This window comes from Mytilus edulis, chromosome 4 (assembly GCF_963676685.1).
Source record: "Mytilus edulis chromosome 4, xbMytEdul2.2, whole genome shotgun sequence".
Classification (NCBI taxonomy): Eukaryota; Metazoa; Mollusca; class Bivalvia; order Mytilida; family Mytilidae; genus Mytilus; species Mytilus edulis.
In genome coordinates this window covers 42,955,719-42,980,022 of record NC_092347.1, presented here as the reverse complement: position 1 = coordinate 42,980,022, position 24,304 = coordinate 42,955,719, and the positions used below count along the sequence as shown (strand labels likewise).

The 24,304-nt window shown below is 31.4% G+C and overlaps 2 protein-coding genes across 2 annotated transcripts; both read left to right on the top strand.

The window, feature by feature from the left end:
* The first annotated feature begins 763 nt into the window (after positions 1–763).
* On the top strand, positions 764–5,208 carry LOC139519712 (microfibril-associated glycoprotein 4-like). Its single transcript, XM_071311940.1, has 6 exons — positions 764–891; positions 1,660–1,761; positions 1,940–2,070; positions 2,838–2,934; positions 3,981–4,145; positions 4,918–5,208. The coding sequence occupies exons 1-6, from the start codon at positions 786–788 to the stop codon at positions 5,163–5,165; spliced, it is 849 nt and encodes a 282-aa protein (XP_071168041.1). The 5' UTR covers positions 764–785; the 3' UTR covers positions 5,166–5,208.
* Positions 5,209–20,485: 15,277 nt separating this feature from the next.
* On the top strand, positions 20,486–24,017 carry LOC139519711 (microfibril-associated glycoprotein 4-like). The gene is made up of 6 exons (XM_071311939.1): positions 20,486–20,641; positions 21,092–21,193; positions 21,419–21,549; positions 22,013–22,109; positions 22,727–22,891; positions 23,727–24,017. The coding sequence occupies exons 1-6, from the start codon at positions 20,551–20,553 to the stop codon at positions 23,972–23,974; spliced, it is 834 nt and encodes a 277-aa protein (XP_071168040.1). The 5' UTR covers positions 20,486–20,550; the 3' UTR covers positions 23,975–24,017.
* The last annotated feature ends 287 nt before the right edge of the window (positions 24,018–24,304 follow it).

Sequence of the window (24,304 nt, the reverse complement as noted above, 5' to 3'; positions counted from 1 at the left end):
TTTTAAAAAACTTGTTATTTTGAAATAGAGTTGCAAACTTCCTTAATCATAAAGGAGTAGGTTCAGTAAGACCCCTTTTTGGCCCCAAAATATAGCAGTTTTAGAAAATTGTGAATATGTAATCGTTAAGATGTTTATTGAAAAGTAGAATGCTTCTGCTACATAAATATGGGCTGTTTTTGACAATAAAATGTACATATATCGAGTACTAGCATCATTAAGTCGTGTTAAGTTACTGAAATCTTCACAATTTGATCATTTTAGTTAAATTTTAGACTGTTTCCGTCTTAAATGAAAGTGGCCGCATTCGTGTTCATCCATAATATTGAAATGTAAGTTGTATTTGATGATAATGCATAATATATATAAAGGTTGAGGATGAACACGGATGCGGCCACTTTCATTTTTGACAAAAATCATCTGAAAAGTGACGATTTTTGGCATATTTGATAGATTTTTCATATTTAATCTTGAATCGGAGCGTTTTTAAAGACATAATCAGTTGAAATCTTTCCCAGAAACTATTTGAATCAATTGAAATAGACACTTAGGAGTTTAAAAAGTGTCTAAAATCTTTCGTTAGATGAAGTTGAAAATTGAGGCCGAAATCAGGCCTTACCGGACCTACTCCTTTACAATACATATCCATTTCGTTGTTTGTCATATAAACAGATAACAAGGAAGGAATATAAATTATACTTGCCAAAAAGGTAACACCTTGTAAAAATCAATTTACAGTCCATTTATATAAACGATGATTCTTATAAGGTTATCAAACTTTCGGAATGCATATTTTAGACATCAAGATGATTCTTTATACAGCCATTTCACTGATTTTATTAACGGGAATTAATTTTGCAGAATCGACTACAGGGAAGGACTGCCCATCTGGTATGCTATTCTTAAATTATATTAATATATTCTTTTTCTTTTGAATTAATTAAAAAGAAGTAATTAGACAATTTAAGCGTTTTTCTTTTTGTTTTCTTTTCAAAATTATTTCCTCCGTTTCATTTCATCTGTTGTTGTTAAAATTAGGGCGAAAGATACCGCAGGGACATTCAAATTCATAAGAAGAAAATAAACTGACAACGCCATTCAAAAAATGAAAATGATCAAAAGACAAACATCAGTATACATAACACAACATAGAAAACATATGACTGAGCAACGCAAACTCCACAAAAAAAACCTAGAGTGATCGAAGGTGCTCCGGAAAGTTAAGCAGAACCTGCTTCACATAAATCACCAATATATTACTCATGTACAATATCCGTACACACCCAGTGATAAGTGTAGTTCTTTAAGTCACATTCGAGTGGAGACAGAAATCTCACATTGGTCAACCAACTGTGATGGCGTCGGTAAAATTTTCGAAGGGATGATTTGATTTTCTTGGTTTAAGAGCTTCATTGTAAGCAGAAACTCCCTATCGAACAAAACATGATATAAAAAAGCAAGCACTGTGATATCATTAATTATATTAATGGCTGAACTAAGTAAAATGTATTTCATATGATTTGCTGAACTTTTCAGACATACATTTTGACAATAGCAATATGTGAAAAGCCAAATTCATAATCAGACCAATTGGACCATGATTTGACAAACTTTTATAATGTTAAATGAATTATTTCGTGAAATCGAATTATTTTGTAGCTGTTGAAATAGCGACCAAAGTCGTTGAGGTGCTCTCTGACAATTGTGCATGCAAAACAGAAGATGATGGTGCTGATGAAGAACCTAGATCCTCATGCATAGGTAAGCCATTATATAATTCATTGCAATATACTGATCTTATACGATAGTAAATATTTATTTGTTTGTCTATAAAGTGTTGATATCGAATATCTATGTTTTAGTTACATATATCAATACCGATTTCTTGAAATACTTTGGAAAAGAAGTCACGTGTTTTGAAATATTTATATATTTTCAGTAAAAAAACCAACTGACTGTGGTGACCTGGACAAAGCAACTTGTAAAAGTGGAATTTACAAGATCTTCCCTGGCAGAAAATGTGGTTTCAAAGTTTTCTGTGAAATGCAGAAACATGGCGGGGGCTGGACTGTGAGTTTGAATGGATTACTATATGAAACAAATGAAACAGATGAATTAATTATTATTATTATTATTATTATTATTATTATTATTATTATTATTATTATTATTATTATTATTATTATTATTATTATTATTATTATTATTATTATTATTGCATAGCAATATAATATTTCCCACAGAAAGTAACCAAAAGTTAGCGTGCAATAAATTCCACTAGTGCAATTAATCTTCAAAATTCATGACGTCATCAACGACAAAATCTCAATTTAAACCAATTTTTACTTTCAAATATTACATTGCTATACAATAAAGGGTTATTGCATGAATATTGGGGAATGTTGTCCCTCGTAGAACATATATTGCACTCGCTTCTCGTGCAATATAAAGTTCTACTCGGGACAATATTCCCAAATATTCATGCAATAACCCTATATTATTATTATTATTATTATTATTATTATTATTATTATTATTATTATTATTATTATTATTATTATTATTATTATTATTATTATTATTATTATTATTATTATTATTATTATTATTATTATTATTATTATTATTATATTATTATTATTATTATTATTATTATTATTATTATTATTATTATTATTATTATTATTATTATTATTATTATTTATTTATTTTAACAACACACCAAAGACTTTTTGTACTTTGCAAATTAAAAGATATTACATTTTCCACAGCGTTGATGAATTCAAAATAAATTTTACATTTATATGTACATACTTGTTATTTGTTGTTATTTTCAGGTTTTTCAACGAAGAATGAACGGAAAGACTTATTTCTATAGAGACTGGGCCACTTATAAAGAAGGATTTGGTAACCAGAATGAAGAATTTTGGTTGGGTAATGAATACTTTTACATGTATAGTCTAAACATCAACCCAACAATGTTAGATCTGTAAATTTGCTTTCGCAAATTTTTGGTTCTTCCCTCGCCGGGATTCGAACCCATGCTACTGTGATATTGTGACACCAAATCGCCTGCACTGCAGCCGTCCCGCTAGACCACACGACCACCTGGGCTATATATATATATATAGTTTTTATCTGTGAGTTGCAATGGTTCATTGAAGTACTTTAGCATGTTACTCATAAAGATTGTTTTTAACACATATAAGAAATGACCTTTTAGATTCTTCCTCGTAGCTTGACCAATTTTTAAAGGTTGCAAATCGTTATAGTAGTGCTAAGTCATCGCGTAGTTTATCAATTTTTATGATTAGCTGCTTATTTAAACTTTGAAAAACACTATAAGGTTCGCTTTTATTTATTGTATTTCTATGAAAAAAAAATTAAAAAAAAATCTACAGAGTGCACAAAAATATGTCCTTCAGTACTGTTTATAACTTTGCATTTAACATGAGTGTCCATTCCGAAGTATATCCATTGAAGTGTAGAAGCTGTGTAGAACGACATGATTTGATATCAGTAAAACGTGTTTTATTTTCTTCTCGTCACTGGTGTTGTGCATATTATTTGTATACCGTATTGGTTGATATGTTTTTTTTAATAAATTTAGATAACTATAAAATCTTAAAAGGCTATTTCATGTATATTTTTTCTGTGACGCCTACATGCGACGCATTTTAGACTATGCGTTTTTTTTTTAAATAATGCCTTTTTTGTTAGTTATTTTTCTGGTATGTAAGTTTTGACTGATTTTCTGTACTGCTTTTTTATACATATTTAATGTAACTCCTTATTCCACTGATGAAAAGTATAAAAAGTTAACATCACAAGTTCATAGTCTATACACATTTTGAATAAATTTTACAGAAACAGTCATAGTCCTGTTATTAACTCCTAGTTTCCCAAATAACCATGAATATTTAAAAGATATGTCATTAATACATGTAGTACATTTCAACTTTATCAAAATCATATATTAGGCAATGAGCATCTGCACCAACTTACCTCTCAAGGAAAGTATAAACTGAGGATTGATCTGGAAGACTTTGGGAATAACCGGAAGTATGCTTTGTATGAAAAGTTCAGTGTTGGTAGCGAAAGTTCTGGTTATGTTTTGGATGTTGGTGGTTATTCTGGTGATGCAGGTAAGACTTTTTTTCTGAACTTTTAGAATTATGGATAGTATTACAAACCCATATTGTTATTTATATTTCTTCTTTAGCTCCTAAATTGATGAAAGGACAAAAATGTTTGATTATGTTATAATCTAACATAATTTTGCAGATCTGAACTATTTTCAAAATTATATTTCTATTTTCAAAGAAATTTATTTTACACATTTCCAAGGACAACATATATTAGTTATACGTCCTTAACGTTTCCAATTGTTTATATATCTATATGGGGTTGACTCAAATAGAAAAGGTCAATGATATACGAAAACTTTTAAAAGGTCATATTTTCTTCTTAATTTTAATTTTACTTATATAAGTTTCGGTTGCAAAGGATTTCCCAAAGTTAGCTAGAAAAAAGGGTGACCATATATAGAGTTTGTTAGTTTAAGCAGGACGATATAGCATCCACATATCCCCTTTTCCAGTAGTTGTCGTTGTTTTTTTTTCTTTCATTTTGCCGTCGATGACCTTTTATTACTTTTGATAACTATAAAGCAGTGAGATTTGCTCTGATCTATATTTCATATGCCAGCATCCTCCATCTCTTTATTTTTATATCTAATTCAGCAAGACAAAAATATTTGATATTTAAAAAAAAATATACGTCATTTAATTATTGTATCAAAATATTCTATTACTTCTCAACATATTGCACCATAGTTAACAAAGCAATTGTTTTTGTGAAATTGGACATGACTGGGGTTTTCAAATTCCTATTGTAAATTAAAAAGTATATCTTCAGGAGATGGCATGACGAATCATAAAGGCCAGAAATTCTCAACAAAGGATAGGGATAACGACAAATGGGGCGATGCATGCGCAGTGGTATTCAAAGGAGCTTGGTGGTATAATGCATGTCACTACAGCAACCTGAATGGCCTCTATCTCAAAGGGCCACATGCATCTTATGCTGATGGAGTCGACTGGAGACTATGGAGAGGCTATCAATACTCACTGAAAGAGACAATAATGATGATCCGAAAAACCTAGATGGATGTATCTCATTGATGGACAATAAATAATGCAAACTTCATTTTTGTTATTATCTTTTTTTTATCTACTACTCGTATCTTTAATGTTAGTATCCCATATTTTCATTGGATTTGGATAATGGTTTTGTGAATTTCTTCTTAATTATTGTCATAGTTGGTACCTCATTACCGAGGTAATTATATGGCCACAGTAATCATTGGAAAAGGGGATATGTGGATGCTATATAGTCCTGCTTAAACTAACAAACTCTATATATGGTCACCCTTTTTTCTAGCTAACTTTGGGAAATCCTTTGCAACCGAAACTTATATAAGTAAAATTAAAATTAAGAAGAAAATATGACCTTTTAAAAGTTTTCGTATATCATTGACCTTTTCTATTTGAGTCAACCCCATATAGATATATAAACAATTGGAAACGTTAAGGACGTATAACTAATGTATGTTGTCCTTGGAAATGTGTAAAATAAATTTCTTTGAAAATAGAAATATAATTTTGAAAATAGTTCAGATCTGCAAAATTATGTTAGATTATAACATAATCAAACATTTTTGTCCTTTCATCAATTTAGGAGCTAAAGAAGAAATATAAATAACAATATGGGTTTGTAATACTATCCATAATTCTAAAAGTTCAGAAAAAAAGTCTTACCTGCATCACCAGAATAACCACCAACATTTAATCAAAGTACCGACGTGCTCAGTGTTAACTAGATATGACCCCTGACCTGATTGCTGGCGAATAACTCAAAGATTCCCAACTCGATATATATTGCCATAAGAAATGTGCAGTTGCTATCTTATGTCGACTGTTTAATATATAAACCACATTTGGGACGATAACATATAAGTTTAATAAATAGGTACGTTGTGTCATTCATGTCCAAACTAATCAAGATGTCGAAAGCATTAATGATAATTTTGACACGGCATCAAATATACACATGGAAAAAAGTATTGCAACACCTTGATTTTTTAACACTTGAAAAATCAGCCTCTTATTTTGGATGGAATATGATAAAATAATTGTAAAATGATATTAAAACATAATTAATGATAACATTGGCATTAAAACGAACAAAAAAATGTATGAAAAAATGTGTATATTTAACTACTATTTTGATAACAAATGGAAGTGTTTTTTGTACAAAAAAATGCAATGGAACATTGGATCTTCCTCCCCGATGCTAATTTCCAACTTTGGCGAGCTCTGCACTACATAGGATACGGGCAACTGTGTGTCTGTTCGTAAGCAAAGGTTCACGAAATGGTCTTATCTTTCTGACCAACCTTCCTTATGCTCGATTTTCCCTAGCAGGTGTCATAAGAGGTCATTTTGATGTCGGAAGGTCTTAAACATCGTTTGTTGCCTGATTTGTATTCTCAAGACGACTTATAGTGGAATGGTGATGACCAATAATGCGTGCAATTTTAACAACGAAATACCTGCTTCTCTCATGCTGATAATCTACCATCTTGTTGCAGTTGAGAGTTGTAGATGACCAATTACAAGGTGTCAATCACATACATTTATAACCTTTGTTATTGACAGTGATGAACACAAAGAGGATAAAAAACATCAGTTTTATTGATCACGGGCACAGTTGCTGCATGTGCAGATAAGAACTTATCGATTCAATATTTATTGATTAAACTCAGATGAGATTTAAATATTGTTTACCTAGTTCTATTTCAACAATTTATATAACAAAAAAATAAAAAGTGTTTTTTTAATTTGAATTTCAATTTGGTGTTGCAATACTTTTTTTTCCATGTGTATAGATACCAAGATATCGAATTCGTTGACAATAACCATGACAAAACCTTATGTTGATATCGGTAATGATTTTAGACAATGGCATATTAAGCTGATTAAGTTTAGTCCTATTAGATTAAGGTTGATATGATGTTCTCAAATGATTTTATTCATGACATTTTATTTCTTCAATTTATTGGGGTGTTTTTTAAACGAATTTCCTATTGTTATTTAGCTTTCACATGGTACTGCTATATGTGATAACTATTCAGACAGGTCATAAATGGTTACTCACAAATACTGTAAAAATTCAGAGACAGTAAAAATATCAATAAACATTTGATACATGTGAAATTATCCATATTTGGAAAAATAACAGGGTTTATTTATTTATTTGTAATTTGGCTTTTTTACTATTTATAATTGTTTCGTTCCGATCTGATGAGTGAATTATTACATTTGTTTTTGTATATTTATGTTTGGAACTTCACCACTGCCCCATAAATAAGGAAATGGTTAGCGCTCAAAAACATTTTTAACCGCAATACAGTAGCAATGTAACTGTCACTCTGGTACTTTTGAAATTGGTGGTTGTCTTTGGTTGCTGTCTCCCATATTTGTTTACATTTTAAGAAAAATATCTGGATGTCTGTTTTCCCACCTGAAGACGTTGTCATTGTGGTATTAGTCTTGTTCAATGCCGAAGGCTTTACGGTCACCTAAAGTTGTTTACATCATAGATTATGTGTGTCTGATTGTGAGTTGGCTCATAATTGAAGTCGTACACCATCTTATTTTACAATTGTTAAATATCACAATTTGATTAGTGTTCAAAAGCCAAACTAAATTGAGTGAAACAAATCAACAATTTATTTTTAATAAATGTTGATATGGACTCGCTATCAGCAATATCGACAACAGATAAACAATGACAAACTGGATCGTCTATATAAATAACTGAGGCAAATATACATTTGGAACAAACGTTAGTTGTCGATATCAACTTGATATCGATTTTGAAAGAGATACCAATGTGATTTTCGCCTGTAGCCCCTTTTTTAAATGATTTTTTCTAATGACATAACGTTGTGCCCACTTGTATCCGCCTGTAACTCTTGTTTATCTCATTTTTATATAGAAATAACAGTGTCCACTCGTATCCGGTTTTATCCCCCGGTTACCTTAATTTTATGGAAAAAAAACCTGTCAGTCGTGTCCGATTGTATTCTCTATAAGGGTGGTAAAGGGTTATTTTCGTGCAACGTGTTTTGCCATTTTTATTTCACGTGCAGTCGTAAAAAAGGTTCGTTATTCACCGTATTTCATGAAATCGGCAAAAAGATCAACGTGCAAGACATTTTTTATTGTTCGTTCATCGTGAAAAAGCAATGTTATATCGCGTTCGTCCGTGCAGATACCCCCCTTTTACGCCCCTCTTTTATTTTCTTCAATTTCATACACCACGTGGCCAATTGTGCCCTCCAGTAGCTCCTGTTTCTTTTATTTCTATATAGTTATGATTTAATTTTGGATGTAACGTGTCTTCTGATTGGCTGACGTCGTTTTGATTATAAACCCATAAACATAATTTTGTCATGTGACCGTGACGTCATCAACGTTTTTTCATTATTTACTCCGGTTTAAAATGGAATTAAGAATTAAATTATAAGAAATGATTGTAATATTTTTTCTGCCTATTCGAAAAAACATAAAAAATGTGGTGCACACTATAAATAACCCGCTACGCGCGTTATTCAGAGTGCACCACATTTTTTATGTTATTTCTTCATAGACAGAAAAAAATATTACAGTCATTCCTTAAATAATGTAGTGTTCACTTGTGTCAGCTTTACTCAACGGTGTCTTTAATTTCTAGATAGTAATGATGTAGTGTTCAGTTATCGAAAGGTCCGAAATATCGTGAGCCTAAATCCATCAATTGGAAATACAACTTTAAAATTTTGATGGATTCAGTTGAGGATTATGCCAGGCAATGGGCTAAGCGCGAGAAGGAAGACGTAGACACTCTTCCCGAATGGATTAAGACAGTGAGGTCGTTGATACAAATCAGAATTAATAAACTGAATGGGTCTATCAATGCCCATGCTACGTCAATCTTTAAAGACCCAAATGTTGCAAAACACCTATCCTACCTCCATGACAAATATGTTGTTGTCCCCGCAGATAAAGCCACAAACAACATCGTTTTTGTATGTAAAACTCATTACATTAACTGCTTGATAAACGAATTAGGTATTGCCAATTCACTTGGAAACTCAACATATACCCTCACGACACTTACCAAAGAGGAAATCCTGGATAATCATAGGTCTGTTCTGTGTTCCTTTGGAATTTCAACCAAAAATGAAGAACTGGATCTGCTATCTGTACTGGATACCTAAACTACATAAGTGTCCATCCAAACAATGGTATATTGCTGGGTCTTCCAAGTGCTCCACAAAACCTCTTTCTAAATTATTAACATCTATTTTATCAGCAATCAAAGAGGGCTTCAAAGTTATTGTGAAACTGCCTATTCTAGAGGGGGCGTGAATCAGATGTGGATACTAAAAAATTCCAAAGATCTTTTAGAGTACATACAATCTAACTCTCTTTCATCTTGTAACAGTATTAAAACATTTGATTTTTCTACTCTGTACACTTGTATTCCACATTCCAAACTAAAAGACAAATTGAAAGAGTTGGTATTGCTTTGCTTCGTAAAAAAATGGCCAACGTAGATACAAGTATCTTGTCTTAGGGAGGGATAAATCCTACTTTGTAAAGGATCACTCTGATTCGAACAAAAAATTCTCTGAAACTGATATTATCAAGCTGCTTGATATATTTGTTACGTTCGGAGGACGTGTTTTTCAACAGACTGTCGGCATTCCAATGGGAACAAACTGTTCCCCTCTACTTACCGACTTGTTTCTTTATTATTATGAGGCTGACTTCATGCAGGAACCTCTTATGAAGAACGATAAGAAGTTAGCAATATCCTTTAACTCTACTTTTCGCTATATAGATGATGTTCTTTCACTAAATAATTCAAAATTTGGTGACTATGTGGAACGCATCTATCCAATCGAGCTAGAGATAAAGGATACTACAGATACAGTTAAGTCGGCCTCATATCTTGACTTACATCTAGAAATTGACAATGAGGGTTGGTTGTAAACAAATCTTTACGACAAAAGAGATGATTTCAGCTTTCCAATTGTGAACTTTCCATTTCTAAGTAGCAACATTCCAGCAGCACCTGCATACGTGGTATATATCTACCAATTGATACGATAATGCCGTGCTTGCATTTCCTATCATGATTTTCTTGATAGAGGGTTGCTGCTCACAAGGAAGCTATTAAACCAAGAGTTCCAATTGGTGAAGTTGAAATCATCCCTTCGTAAATTTTACGGACGCCATCACGAGTTGGTTGACCGTTATGGAATAACCGTTTCACAAATGATATCGGATATGTTCCTTACGTCGTAACTACAATCCCCTTCCCTTTCATGAATGTGACCTACCGAATTAGACTATTTACCGGATTTGTTATCACATAAGCAACACGACGGGTGCCGCATGTGGAGCAGGATCTGCTTACCCTCCCGGAGCACCTAAGATCACCCCTAGTTTTTTGGTGGGGTTCGTGTTGTTTATTCTTTAGTTTTCTATGTTGTGTCGTGTATGCTGTTGTTTGTTTGTCTTTTTCATTTTTAGCCATGACGTTGTCAGTTTGTTTTAGATTTATGAGTTTGACTGTCCCTTTGGTATCTTTCGCCCCTCTTTTGTGTCAGCTTTACTCAACGGTTTCTTTAATTTAGAAAGGAAAATAATTGTTTTTATCTATTTATGCCTGTAGCCGTATTATTAAATTTTCATATAGAAATTGAATTCTTGTCCACTTATATATCCATTCTATATAACGTATAGAGTGTTATGTAAGCAAGGTATTTATTATCGCTTACTATATTCCGTTAAAATTTATGCATACGGTAGGTACTTTCTTATCTCTAAAGCGTTTTTAAACTATCTATTTTTCTCGTTTGTCGGATCAATAATGATTTATGTTAATATAAACAACATAAATGCGAAAGACAACTGTTCCCTGGCTGCCAGGAGTTTTAACTACTTTATTACTTAATTGGTTACATGCAAAAAATAGTAAGTCTATATGTAAGAGAATGAAATTTCTTTTCTTCATGATAAGAAGATGATAGCGTTAGCGGGTACCTATCATGAATTAAGGGAGTATAATTTACTTACAAACTTAAAATATTGTATGCCCTGATATATTCTATATAGAAATTGTCTTGTGTTTACTTGTATCTATATGTGTTCGTCAGTATCCCCCTGTTTTTATAATTATAAATAGGAAAGTCACTGTGTCCATTTGAATCCGCCTGTAGCCCCTTTTTTATATTTTGAAAAAGAAATATATTGTATTCACTTGTGTCCTATTTCAAATTGAAAAAAACACTATGTCTTATGTATCCACTGTGTCCACACCAAATTCTATTCATATAAAAATAACAGTCTGTCCACTTGTGTCCGCCTAAAGCCCCTGTTTATTTGCTTTAAATATTGAAATAGTGCTGTGCCCAATTGCGTTCACCCGCTCTATCCACCGTTCTCGAATTCTATAAAGAAATAGCATTAAACGAAAGGATTGATTTTTTCATTAAATTACATGTGCCTTAGTCACTTTGTATAATAATTATGTATTCATGAATCACAAACTGACTATTACTATAAATCAAAAACCAAACCGAAACCAACTAATCCTACTCCTTTCACTATTTGAAATCAAGCTGACGTTAAAACTTGCTTAAGTCAATTCGTTTTTGTCTAAAAAAACAATATTATCAAGAAAAGGATGCGGATCGTAAGGTCCTTCAAGTCGTTGTACGTTGACGAATTTCATTCCTATTCATATTGATAAATGACGTGAGTATATGTCAATGAGGACCGAACGGCAAAGAAAACAAAACGACATATACAGAAGGCAACAATCATTCTTCAACAATGGACAAAATAAAGAAGTAAAGCCAACTGGTTTGAGAGTATTATAATTTGGACACAGATATTTTTCAACAAATTTATAGTTTTTAACATGCAGTGAAAATTAACATATATACAAAATAAATTGGCATTATGCTTTTATGTTGTGCTGTTACCCAACTGTTCAAAAGGGTTACACGCTCAAAACATGCCAAATATCTTATGTGCCTGTAGTCTAGTGGTTGTTGGTTTATGCCTGTCATTTCTGTTTTTGAAATTGTTATGTTATAAGAAAGACGGGTAGTTTTCAGTTCCAATTGTTTTTAATTGCTGACATCAATGCATAATTGTCCCATTTAAAATCACACATCTCATTGTTTTGTTTTTCAATAATCTCTTAAAATACTTAAAAATTGATGTGACAACCTGTAAACATCGGTAATAAATTTAGAAAAATAATACATATATTTTATATTACCATACAGTAAATGTTTGTTTTGGTTTTGAAAATATTGACCTAGAACTGTCTTTACATCTCTCTGGACAATCAAATTTCTGTTCTGTTATAACATGTTTAACCCTTTTCGGTGTTGTTCATTTGTTTTCGACATTTCCATATAATGCAGCATGTCAGGCCAAATATCTCGGCGCTTGGATCTTTGCATATGGCCATAAACCATGTAAACCGGACGGCAATTCGAGAAGCTAAAAATTGGACGTCGATAAGAGAGGCCAAAAAATCGATTTCGAGTGACCCTAAACAAAAATGTATAGATGTACCGATTCAATACAATAGTCTGTTCCCATGAGATAGATGCCTGAGATACACTTCAATATTTATTATTCATGGAAAATAAGTGGAATCATCTTTTAGAAAAGTTGTTCCTATGGTAATGACCCCCCTTCACCCCAAACACACACACCCTTTATAAGTTTAAAAGGCTACATCTTTTACTTATTTTAAAGCCTTAAAATATCTCATTTTTAGGGGAGGGGGAGGGTATATTTTTCATATCGGGACAGTTTTCCCCATTTTTGAAGGCTGTATACTAATGTATGATTTTGGGGGCTGGGTCCCAATAGTTTAGGAATTACGGGCCAAAAAAGGGCCAGAATAAGCATTTTTCTTGGTTTGACGCACAATTAAGTATAAGTGAATAGAAATCAATGAAATTTAAACACAAGGTTAATAACCACAATAGGAAGGTTAGGATTGATTTTTGGAGTTTTGGTCCGAACAGTTAAGGAATTAAGGGCACTAAAACTAAAAGGGCCCAAATAAGCATTTTTCTTGGTTTTCTCACAATAACTTTACTATAAGTGAATAGAAATCAATGACAAATAAAGACAAGGTTAATAACCTCAAACGTAAGGTTGGGATTGATTTTGGGAGTTTTGGTCCCAACAGTTTAGGAAATAGAGGCCATAAGGGTTTGAAATTAAACTTTGTTTGATTTCATCAAAAATTGAATTATTGGAACTCCTTGAAATGCTGAATCTAACCATGCATTTAGAATCTTGACATTTTTTTTTAAATTGGTCTACGTCATTAAGGTCTAAAGGGTTCTAAACTGAACTTTATTAGATTTCTTCAAAAATTGAATTCTTGGGGTTCCCAAACTGTTCAGGGTTCGACCTCTGCAGTCGTATTAAGCTGCACCCTGTGGAGAATCTGGTTTTAATATGTACAACAATCAAACATCAACCCACACCAAACTGAATGTAATTGAAAGACATCTAGAGGTCAATATACAGTCTCGAACAGAAGACACAAAAAAAGAAAAATATAGTGAATTTTGGAAAATTTATATTATTACATGTACATGCATTTGATATCTTTAATATACATTGTTTGAAATTTTTCAGTTTTAGGTTCCACCTAGCTAACTTTTTAGAAAACTGGGATTTTAATGCTAGTCTATTAGAGGGATATTTGATTTTCATTGGTTGTACATGTAGATATGGAATCTTATTTTATCATTAAGTCAGATTTGAAAATAACTTGGGGAATAAAGTTTTCAGTAAAGACCGAATGTCAGTTTTAGTCTTATATATGTACTTTAAAATTTTAGTCTTACATGTATATAATTATGTGTACATATATCACTGAATCAGTGGCAATGGTAAATACCGGGTAGACACTGACAAGTCGTGGATAACATTTTATAGTTTTGAATGTTTGTTTATCAGTTGACTGAAATTAGGTGGAGGTGTGTTCTTATTTCCAACAGAGGGGCACTCAACCTATATCAATTTGTGCATGAAGCAAATTGATAGTTGCTAGATACTGAATGATTATACTACAAGAAAGTTTTAACCTGTGCATATATACTTAACATACGATAACAAAAAATCATGTCTTTTTCAGGACTTCTCATCCAACCATGTAGTATGGCATGTTATTGAGATATGGTTTTGGTCGATATATGTTATGAAGGACCTGTAGTACAAAGTATATCACTGGATTTAGCTCTTTGTCTAAGGGTATTATTAAAGTACTTTGCTTTGAGCTCAGTTCATTGTTATGCAATTCATTCTTTAATGTGAAATAAAAATTTGACAGACAACTCTCACTCTCATGTACAAGGATTTGTCAAAGAAGTATCACCTCTATGTACAATGTAAGTAATAGGGAGATAAAAGCATTATATTTCGACTTGAACCAAACATTATACAAATGTATATCCATTGACCAAATTTAAAAAAAAAGACCAAATTTACCCGACAAGGCTACCCCCGCTACTAGCAATATGATGCTAGGTTGTTTTAATACACCTATTGCCTACTGATGACTCGGTCCTGGGTGTAAATGGTCCTACATTTTAATGTTTAAAAAAAATTATAAGGCCTGTCTGGCCTAATCGATTTCTAAAACTATATTTCATTGTACCTGTTCAACATTTTTCATTCATTTGTTTATTTCTTAATTTGTGTGAATTAACATTGTTACAGTAAATATTAATTACTACACTTTCATACTACAACAAATTCTGTATTGGTACATGTATCACTTATATATTTGTATCCATATAACAAACAAAAAATGACGAGAGAATAATTTTGCATAACCTTTTGAATACTATTACTTTGTAGATATTTGGACATATTAAGACTAATTAAGTAGCTGTTGATACTATCCACTTGACAAGCTTGAAATTCTATCAGATTACTTTGGAGCAGTTATGAGTCTTTGAAGCATGCTCACAAAGGTTCTTTTGGTGAAATCATTGTCATATTGGTCAAAAAATTTCTTTGCTTCGACCGGATGTGGAGGAGATATTATCAAAGAATTGATAAAAATCAGCACAAAGGTTTACTTCCTAGATCATCTAGCCCAAGCATCATGTCAGGCATTGTCATTACTAAAAACCAATAAATGTATTCTAATCTGAGGAACATTTTAACAAAATTTTTTACTAATGATACTGATGATTCACCACAAAATAATATAAATAGAACCATACAAATAGTAATCAAATACATAAAAAAAAAGATGTGGTATGATTGCCAATGAGACAATTCTCCACAAGAGACACAAATGACACAGACATTAATAATTACAGGTCACCATATTGCCATCAACAATGAGCAAAGCCAATACCCAATTATCAGCTATAAAAGGACTCGAAATGACAATGTAAAACAATTCAAACGAGAAAACTTAAGGAGTTATTGCCCTTTATAGTCATTTTTTAACAATTTTCATAAATCTTTGTAAATTTTTGTAAATTTTTAGAAAATATTTTCCACTGTGATTACTGGGCCAAGTTCATTATAGATATAGAGATAATTGTAGCAAGAAGAAAGTCCAGTAAAGTAAGATCATCAAACACATCATGATCACCAAAACACAATTTTGTCATGAATTTATCTGTGTCCATTGTTTAATATGCACATAAACCAAGGTGAGCGACACAGGCTCTTGAGAGCCTCTAGTTGGGTGATAATACGACTGTATTTGCCAATTTGTTATGATAAACCTTAATACTAGTGTTAAATTTTGACTAAATAATTTTAATTGATAGCGATTAAGGGGTTCAGTGGAAAAAATCTGACTCGAACGAAAAACCACTCATATTCCTGATCATCTTCAGTTTGTTAGTTGTACATCAATTTCATGTCCTAATTCAGAGTCAGTTTTATGACATTTCTTGCATACTTTTTTGTTTTGTTAGCTCACTTTTCAAGTTTTTATATGACAGCAAAATAAAATTGAGGATGGAAATGGGAAATACAAGCATGTCAAAATTTGCTATTGAATAATGCTTAATACTGTCGTAGTTGTTTTCAAGAAGACACATTTGGTTTCAAGACAATAACTTTAGTATAAGTGAATGGATCTCTATGAAATTAGACTAGAAGGTTCAATACACAAAAGGAAGATTAGAATTGATTTTGGGGTTATGGTACACCATTGTCAGGGGTGTTTTTTATCAAAACTTTTGGTTTTCCTTTAAAAATTTACCATATTTACATTGATTATACCCATCTAGTATATATAGATGCAACAAATACTGATTTGGCAGGAGATGCACACAAAATAGGACGTTTTAATTATTTTATCTGTAATTTGTGCATTTTTCCTATGATGTGTACTTGTTCATTATGTCGACATGAGTATCATGATCAACAAATATATTTGGTAAGTATATTCACAATTGACATGCTCCAGTGCGAGGCAAAAGGATCTTCTTTCCCTTTAATTCCTAAAATTGCACATGATTTTTTTCTCACAGAAACACATGAGTTATTTGGTAAATAAAACACTTGTCATTGTTTGAAACTTTCAGTAATAAAATTTAAGTTTAGCCTTTTTGAATGTTTCACTGATTGTGTGAAAATTTTAACAGAAAATGTACAAAACACTTGATGAAATTACAGCAGTATTATCTGCAGAATTATTGATAACTTTCCTCACTATATATTCACAAGGATATAACTAACATATTGTCCATGCTATTCTGATCTGAGTTTTTATTCATACATATACTGGCATGGCTGGTGCTGTTCCAAGTTGTCTTCTTTTTCTGTTTCTTTTGAAGTATTTGTTTAACCTGTTCAGTCACTATAAAGTGTTACAATTCTTATTTAGACGCAACACATAAATAGTGACCATAAAGGTACTGCTTTCACATGAGAGAAGCTAGGAAAAAAATAAATGTACACATTTTCAATATTTTTGTAGGACTTAATACTATCAATATCATATGGAGATGTAGTTAGAGACTTCTGCTGAATAGAAATGTTTGGGTTCACCTGATACCTGTTTTCAAATTAGTCCATATTGAAGTTTGAAGGGTCCCATATTAAAATATGTTAGATTTCAACCGACATAAAAAAATTCGTGTTTTTTATATGAAAAATGAAATTACTTCTGTGGTCGTATCAGGCTGTGCATGGCGAAGCATTTTATTGCCTTTAGGTTTGTACTTTTTTTATTTTGGTCATGAAAATAAATTTGTAGTTGTGAAGTTGCTAACATGAGAGTACCCAAATTCCACCTATATTGTCAGTTTTTTTTCACCAAACAGTATTATGGTAATATTTCGATCTAAAAGAAATCATTTTAGGTTTGTATTACATGAATACATACGTTTACTTTTCTGCGTTGGCTAGAGGTGTAGGGGGAGGGTTGAGATCTCACAAACATGTTTAACCGCGCTGCATTTTTGCGTCTGTCCCAAGTCAGGAGCCTCTTGCCTTTGTTAGTCTTGTTTTATTTTAACCTTTAGTTTCTTGTGTACAATTCGGAGTTTAGTATGGCGTTCATTATCACTGTTGGTGACCTTCTGCTGTTGTCTGCTCTATGGTCGGGTTGTTGTCTCTTTGACACATTTCCCATTTCCATTCTCAATTTTATAAGTTAAAAAAAAAGTATGACGAAATAGTGAAATTCAAGACAAATTTAAAAAAGGTGAAGTCCATAAAAATTGACAAAATCAAACGATTTCAAAATAGCGAATAGAAATATTTTTTCATTAAGACAAGCATCAAATTAAAAGTTAGGATCCAGTTTGGTTCCTTTTTCGGCTGTACTTGTTAACACTCCATAAGATTTCATATTTACGAAAATCGTGTGGATATTTTGCTGCCCGAACTCTCTGCATTGAGACCGTTGAAATTGAATAGCGAGCACTTTGTTCAAAGTCAATTATGTATCTTTGACCTTTAATATATTTTATAAAATATTCGGATATAATAAATTATCTGATGTTAAAGGTAAGTTGAAATAAGAAAAATAGTGTTTTTTGGAGATTTTATTTTCAACACAAAATTGTCAACCTTCGTCGCCTTATAGATCAAATGGGTAACGGAATGAGGAGGATAAAGAAGTATCCAAATTGAATCTTGATAATGGAGTTTAAGGTACGTGATGTATCTTTACCCATTTGTTATAAAATTAAGTGGACGAAAGAACACAGATGTAAGAAATAGAAAAGAGGGGAGGAAGATACCAAAAGAACAATCAAACTCATAGATCGAAAAATCAACTGACAGCGAAATGGCTAAAAAAGAAAAAGACAAACAGACAAATAATATTACACAAGACACAACATAGAAAACTAAAGACTAAGTTACATGAACCCCACCAAAAACTAGGGGTGATATCAGTAGCTCCGAAAGGGTAAGCAATCTTGCTCCACATATGACACTCGTCATGTTGCCATTGAGACCATTTATTTTTGTTTTAAGTCGATTTTATAAGCGCACTCCAGGGAAGATCTTTGAATAAATTGGTCAGTAATAAGATTATTATTCTTATGCAATGACCAGATTATTCATTTGCCTATCATTGCACAAATGTTTATTGTATTCCCGTGTAACCCATTAGACAGCGCTTCCGTATTGGTACTATTTAATGTATACGCTTCCGGAGCATCCACTATAACTTTCAGTGTTGGATTACTTTCGTGCTATCAGTTTTTAGTGTTTTATTTTATTGTCTTCGGAACTCATTTGTTTATCTTTTTGTCAATTTTCGTTTTTTTGTCATGATTTTAAGTCGATCTCTGTTTGACCTATGGGCTGTTTTTCTTTTGTATATTGCATCTATTAAGTGAGACATTTCGTCAGTAAATTTCAAGTTCATCAAATCTTACAATTCCAATAAACTGGTGTGGTTTTTTCTCATGCGAATTCGGTTTTAGACAAAATATGCATAAATATTGTAGACACACAACTTAATTGGCTACCTTAAAACGAAAATATTCTAATATCAATGTAAATGTTTACCTTTTACGTTTGTATAACGTTTTGGCGTACTGAAATATTTTGGCCTCGGACATCACTGAACAAACATTAGTTGTCGAAATTTGCATCTAGTTCACCAACATTTTGTACCGTTTATCTTATTTTGAATACCTTAATAAATATACACTCTACATGACTGTACAAAATTAAATGCTGAAATTTTAAAAAAGTGGACTCCATATGTAAGGATCCTTTATGAGCTCAACATCAAGTTTTTGCTACGTATAACTTTTTATCCATTGTTACTCTGACCTTTGGCGCTTTCCGGATAAATTACTGTCATTCGGTGCCGAAAATTTAAAACGAAGCGAAAATATTGTGACCATTGCAAACTAAGATGGGTGAAATATATATATTAATTTCGTAAATTATTTGCACTTTCCTTTATATTTGAAAAAATAAATTATCTGTCACCTAAATCACTTTGACGATGAACTCTCTGTATATGGTTTTTTATGAAGCTTATCTAGCATTATTCATCTAAAAGATGTTCGCTCCTCCTGTTTATTAATGTTTGCTATTTGCTTAATATTCAGAATCCTTCATATTATAGTTCGTTTCTGTGTGTGTTACAATTTAACGTTGCGTCGTTTGTTTTCTCTTATTTTTGAGTGTAAATTGACATTGCGATAAGACGTGTCACGGTACTTGTCTATCCCAAATTCATGTATTTGGTTTTGATGTTATATTTGTTATTCTCGTGGGATTTTGTCTGATGCTTGGTCCGTTTCTGTGTGTGTTAGTTACATTGTAGTGTTTTGTCGTTGTTCTCCTCTTATATTTATGCGTTTCCCTTCAGTTTTAGATTGTTACCCCGATTTTGTTTTTTGTCCATGGATTTATGAGTTTGAACAGCGGTATACTACTGTTGCCTTTATTTATTCATGTAGGGCCATTAAAAAAATCTCCACTAACCCCTACTTTCTTTTCATTATTTTATTACATATAGTTTAAATATAATTAAAAAAAATTGTTATTTTTTCATAAGAGTTTCAAGAAAAAGATTGCCAATGTTAAATGTATGAACAGTTTTGAGAGAATTATTTCCCGTCAAATTTTCAATGATTTAAATCTCGAAAACAAGCAAATTGACCCTTCTTTTTTTTAGTTTTTTTTCATATACTATCAATGTATAATTGTGTTTTTTAAAAGCTTGTTATTTTGAAATAGAGTAGAAAACATTCGTAAGCATAAATTTACAATACATATATCCATTTCGTTATTTGTCATATAAACAGAATACAAGGAAGGAATATAAATTATACTTGCCAAAAAGGTAACACCTTGTAAAAATCAATTTACAGTCCATTTATATAAACGATATTTCTTACAAGGTTATCAAACTTTGGAAATGCATATTTAAGACATCAAGATGGTTCTTTATACAGCCATTTCACTGATCATGATTTTCTTAATGGGAATTAATTTTGCAGAATCGACTACAGGGAAGGACTGCCCATCTGGTATGCTATTCTTAAATTATATTAATTTATTCTTTTTCTTTTGGATAAGTTAAAAAGAAGTAATTAGACAATTTAAGATTTTTTCTATTTGTCTTCTTTTCAAAATTATTTCCTCAGTTTCATTTCATCTGTTGTTGTTAAAATTAGGGCGAAAGATACCGCAGGGACATTCAAATTCATACGTCGAAAATAAAATGACAACGCCATTAAAAAAAAATAAATGTAAATTTTCGAAAGCCTGGGATGATTTGAACTTCTTGGTGTAAGAGCTTCATTGTTAGCAGAAACTCCCTATCGAAGAAAACATGATATAAAAAGCAAGCACTGTGATATGAATAATTATATTACTTAGTAATGGCTAAACTAAATAAAAAGCCAAATCCATAATAATACCAATTTGACCATGATTTAACTAACTTTCATAATGTAAAATAAATAATCATTTTGTAGCTGTTGAAATAGCGAACAAAGTCGTTGAGGTGCTATCTGACAATTGTGCATGCAAAACAGAAGATGATGGTGCTAATGAAGAACCTAGATCCTCATGCATAGGTATGAAAGCCATATAAATAATTCATTGCAATATAACTGATCTTATTATACGATAGTAATCATTTATTTGTTTGTCTATAAAGTGTTTATGTCGAATATCTATGTTTTAGATTCATATTATCAATACCGATTTCTTGAAAGCTAAGTACATAATGTATTACCTAAGCATTTTCATCAAACTTTGGAAAAGAAGTCGCGTGTTTTGCAATATTTATATATTTTCAGTAAAAAAACCAACTGACTGTCGTGATCTGGACAAAGCAACATGTAAAAGTGGAATTTACAAGATCTTCCCTGGTAGAAAATGTGGTTTCAAAGTTTTCTGTGAAATGGAGAAACATGGCGGGGGCTGGACTGTGAGTTTGAAGGGATTACTATATGAAACAAATCCAATAGATGAATAAATTAACAAATTAATTAAAAAAATTAAAATACTATAATAGAAAGGTAAAATTAAAATAATGTTTACAAAGAAACTATGAATCAAGTCATTCACCATGGAGAAAAAGACCTTTTAATTCTAGTTTTACATTATTATTATTATTATTATTATTATTATTATTATTATTATTATTATTATTATTATTATTATTATTATTATTATTATTATTATTATTATTATTATTATTATTATTATTATTATTATTATTATTATTATTATTATTATTATTATTATTATTATTATTATTATTATTATTTTAACAACACACCAAATACTTTTTGTACTTTGTTAATTGAACGATATTACATTTTCCACAGCGTTGATGAATTCAAAATAAATTTTACATTTATATGTACATATATTGTTGTTATTTTCAGGTTTTTCAACGAAGAATGAACGGAAAGACTTATTTCTATAGAGACTGGGCCACTTATAAAGAAGGCTTTGGTAACCAGAATGAAGAATTTTGGTTGGGTAATGAATACTTTTTCATGTATACATATATATAGACTTTTATTTGTGAGTTGCAATGGTTCATTAAATGTACTATATCATGTTACTCATAAAGGTACCAAATATAAGAAATGACTTTTAGATTCTTCTTCATAGCTTGACCAATTCTTAAAGGTTGTAAATCATTATAATGTTGCTTATATCGCGTATTTTATCATATTTTTTTTTATGATAAGTTGTTTATTTAAACTTTGAAAAACACTATAAAGTTCGCTTTTATTTATTGTATTTCATCACTGTTACTGTGCATATTATTTGTATACTGTATTGGTTGGTATGGGTATGTTAGTTTAAATAATTATAAAATCTCGAAAGGCTATTTTATCTTTTTTTTTCTGTGACGCTTTCATACGACGCAATTTTGACTGTGCGTTATGTTTTTAAATTATGCTTTTTTCTGGTATTTAAGTTTTATCTGCTATTCTGTACTGCTTTAACATCACAAGTTAATAGTTTATACACATTTTGAATAAATTTTACAGAAACATTAACTCCTAGTTTCCCAAATAGTAAACCATGAATATTTAAAAGATATGTCATTAATAGTACATTTCAACTTTATTAAATTTATATATTAGGTAATGAGCATCTGCACCAAGTTACCTCTCACGGTAAATACAAATTGAGGATTGATCTGGAAGACTTCGAAAACAACCGAAAGTATGCACTGTATGAGAAATTCAGTGTTGGTAGCGAAATTTCTGGTTATGTTTTGGATGTTGGTGGTTATTCTGGTGACGCAGGTAAGACTTTTTTCTGAAATTTTAGAATTATGGATAGTATGACGAAGCCATATTGTTATTTATTTTTCTTCTTTAGCTCCCAATTTGATGAAAGGACAAACATGTTCGATTATGTTATATCTAACATAACTTTGCAGATCTGAAGTGTAATACTATATTTAAATTTATTTTCTCATTTTCAAAGAAATTTATTTCACACGATTACCAATCGTTTATATGGACTTGATTCAAATAGATTTAGCTCTATGATATACGAAAAACTTTTTAACGGTCATTTTTTTCTAATTTTAATGTTACTTACATATGTTTCGGCTGCAAAGGATTTCCCAAAGTTAGTTAGCAAAAAGGAGAGACCATATAAAGAGTTTGTTTAAGAAGTTAAGCAGGACGATAGAGCACCCACATGTCCCCTTACCTAGCAGTTGTCGTTGGTTTTATCTGTTATAACTGTATTCGTATATGTTATAGCATAAATCAAGCTATTAGTGTTTTTTTTTCATTTTGCCGTCGATGACCTTTTATTAATTTTAATAACTATATAGCAGTGGGATTTGCTCATGTTCTATAGGCGTATGCTGACATATAGTTGCTTTGATCTATGATAAATACTTAATATTTCATTTGCCAACATCCTTATCTCTTTGTTTTTATATCTAATTCAGCCAGAAATTTTTTTCATATTTCAGCAAAAACGTACGTCATGTAATTATTATATCAAAATATTCTATTACATTCGAACATATTTTAGCATAGTTAACAAAGCAATTGTTTTTGTGAAATTGAACATGACTGGGGTATTTAAATTCCTATTGTAAATCAAAAAGTATATCTTTAGGAGATGGTATGGCAACGCAAAATGGCCAGAAATTCTCAACAAAGGATAGAGATAACGATAGAGCGGGCGGTTCGTGCGCAGTGGCTTACAAGGGAGGTTGGTGGTATAATGCATGTCACCTTAGCAACCTGAATGGCCTCTATCTCAAAGGGCCACATGAATCTTATGCTGATGGAGTCGAGTGGGGACTATGGAGAGGCAATCGATACTCACTGAAAGATACAATAATGATGATCCGAAAAACCTAGATGGATGTATCTCATTGATGGACAATAAATAATGCAAACTTCATTTTTGTTATTATCTTTTTTTATCTACTACTCGTATCTATAATGTTAGTATCCCATATTTTCATTGGATTTGGATAATGGTTTTGTGAATTTCTTCTTAAATATTGTCATAGTTGGTACCTCATTACCGAGGTAATTATATGGCCACAGATTTAATCAAAGTACCGACGTACTCAGTGTTAACTAGAGATGACCCCTGACCTGATGTTGGCGAATAACTCAAAGATTCCCAACTCGATATATATTGCCATAAGAAATGTGCTGTTTCTATCTTATGTCGACTGCTTA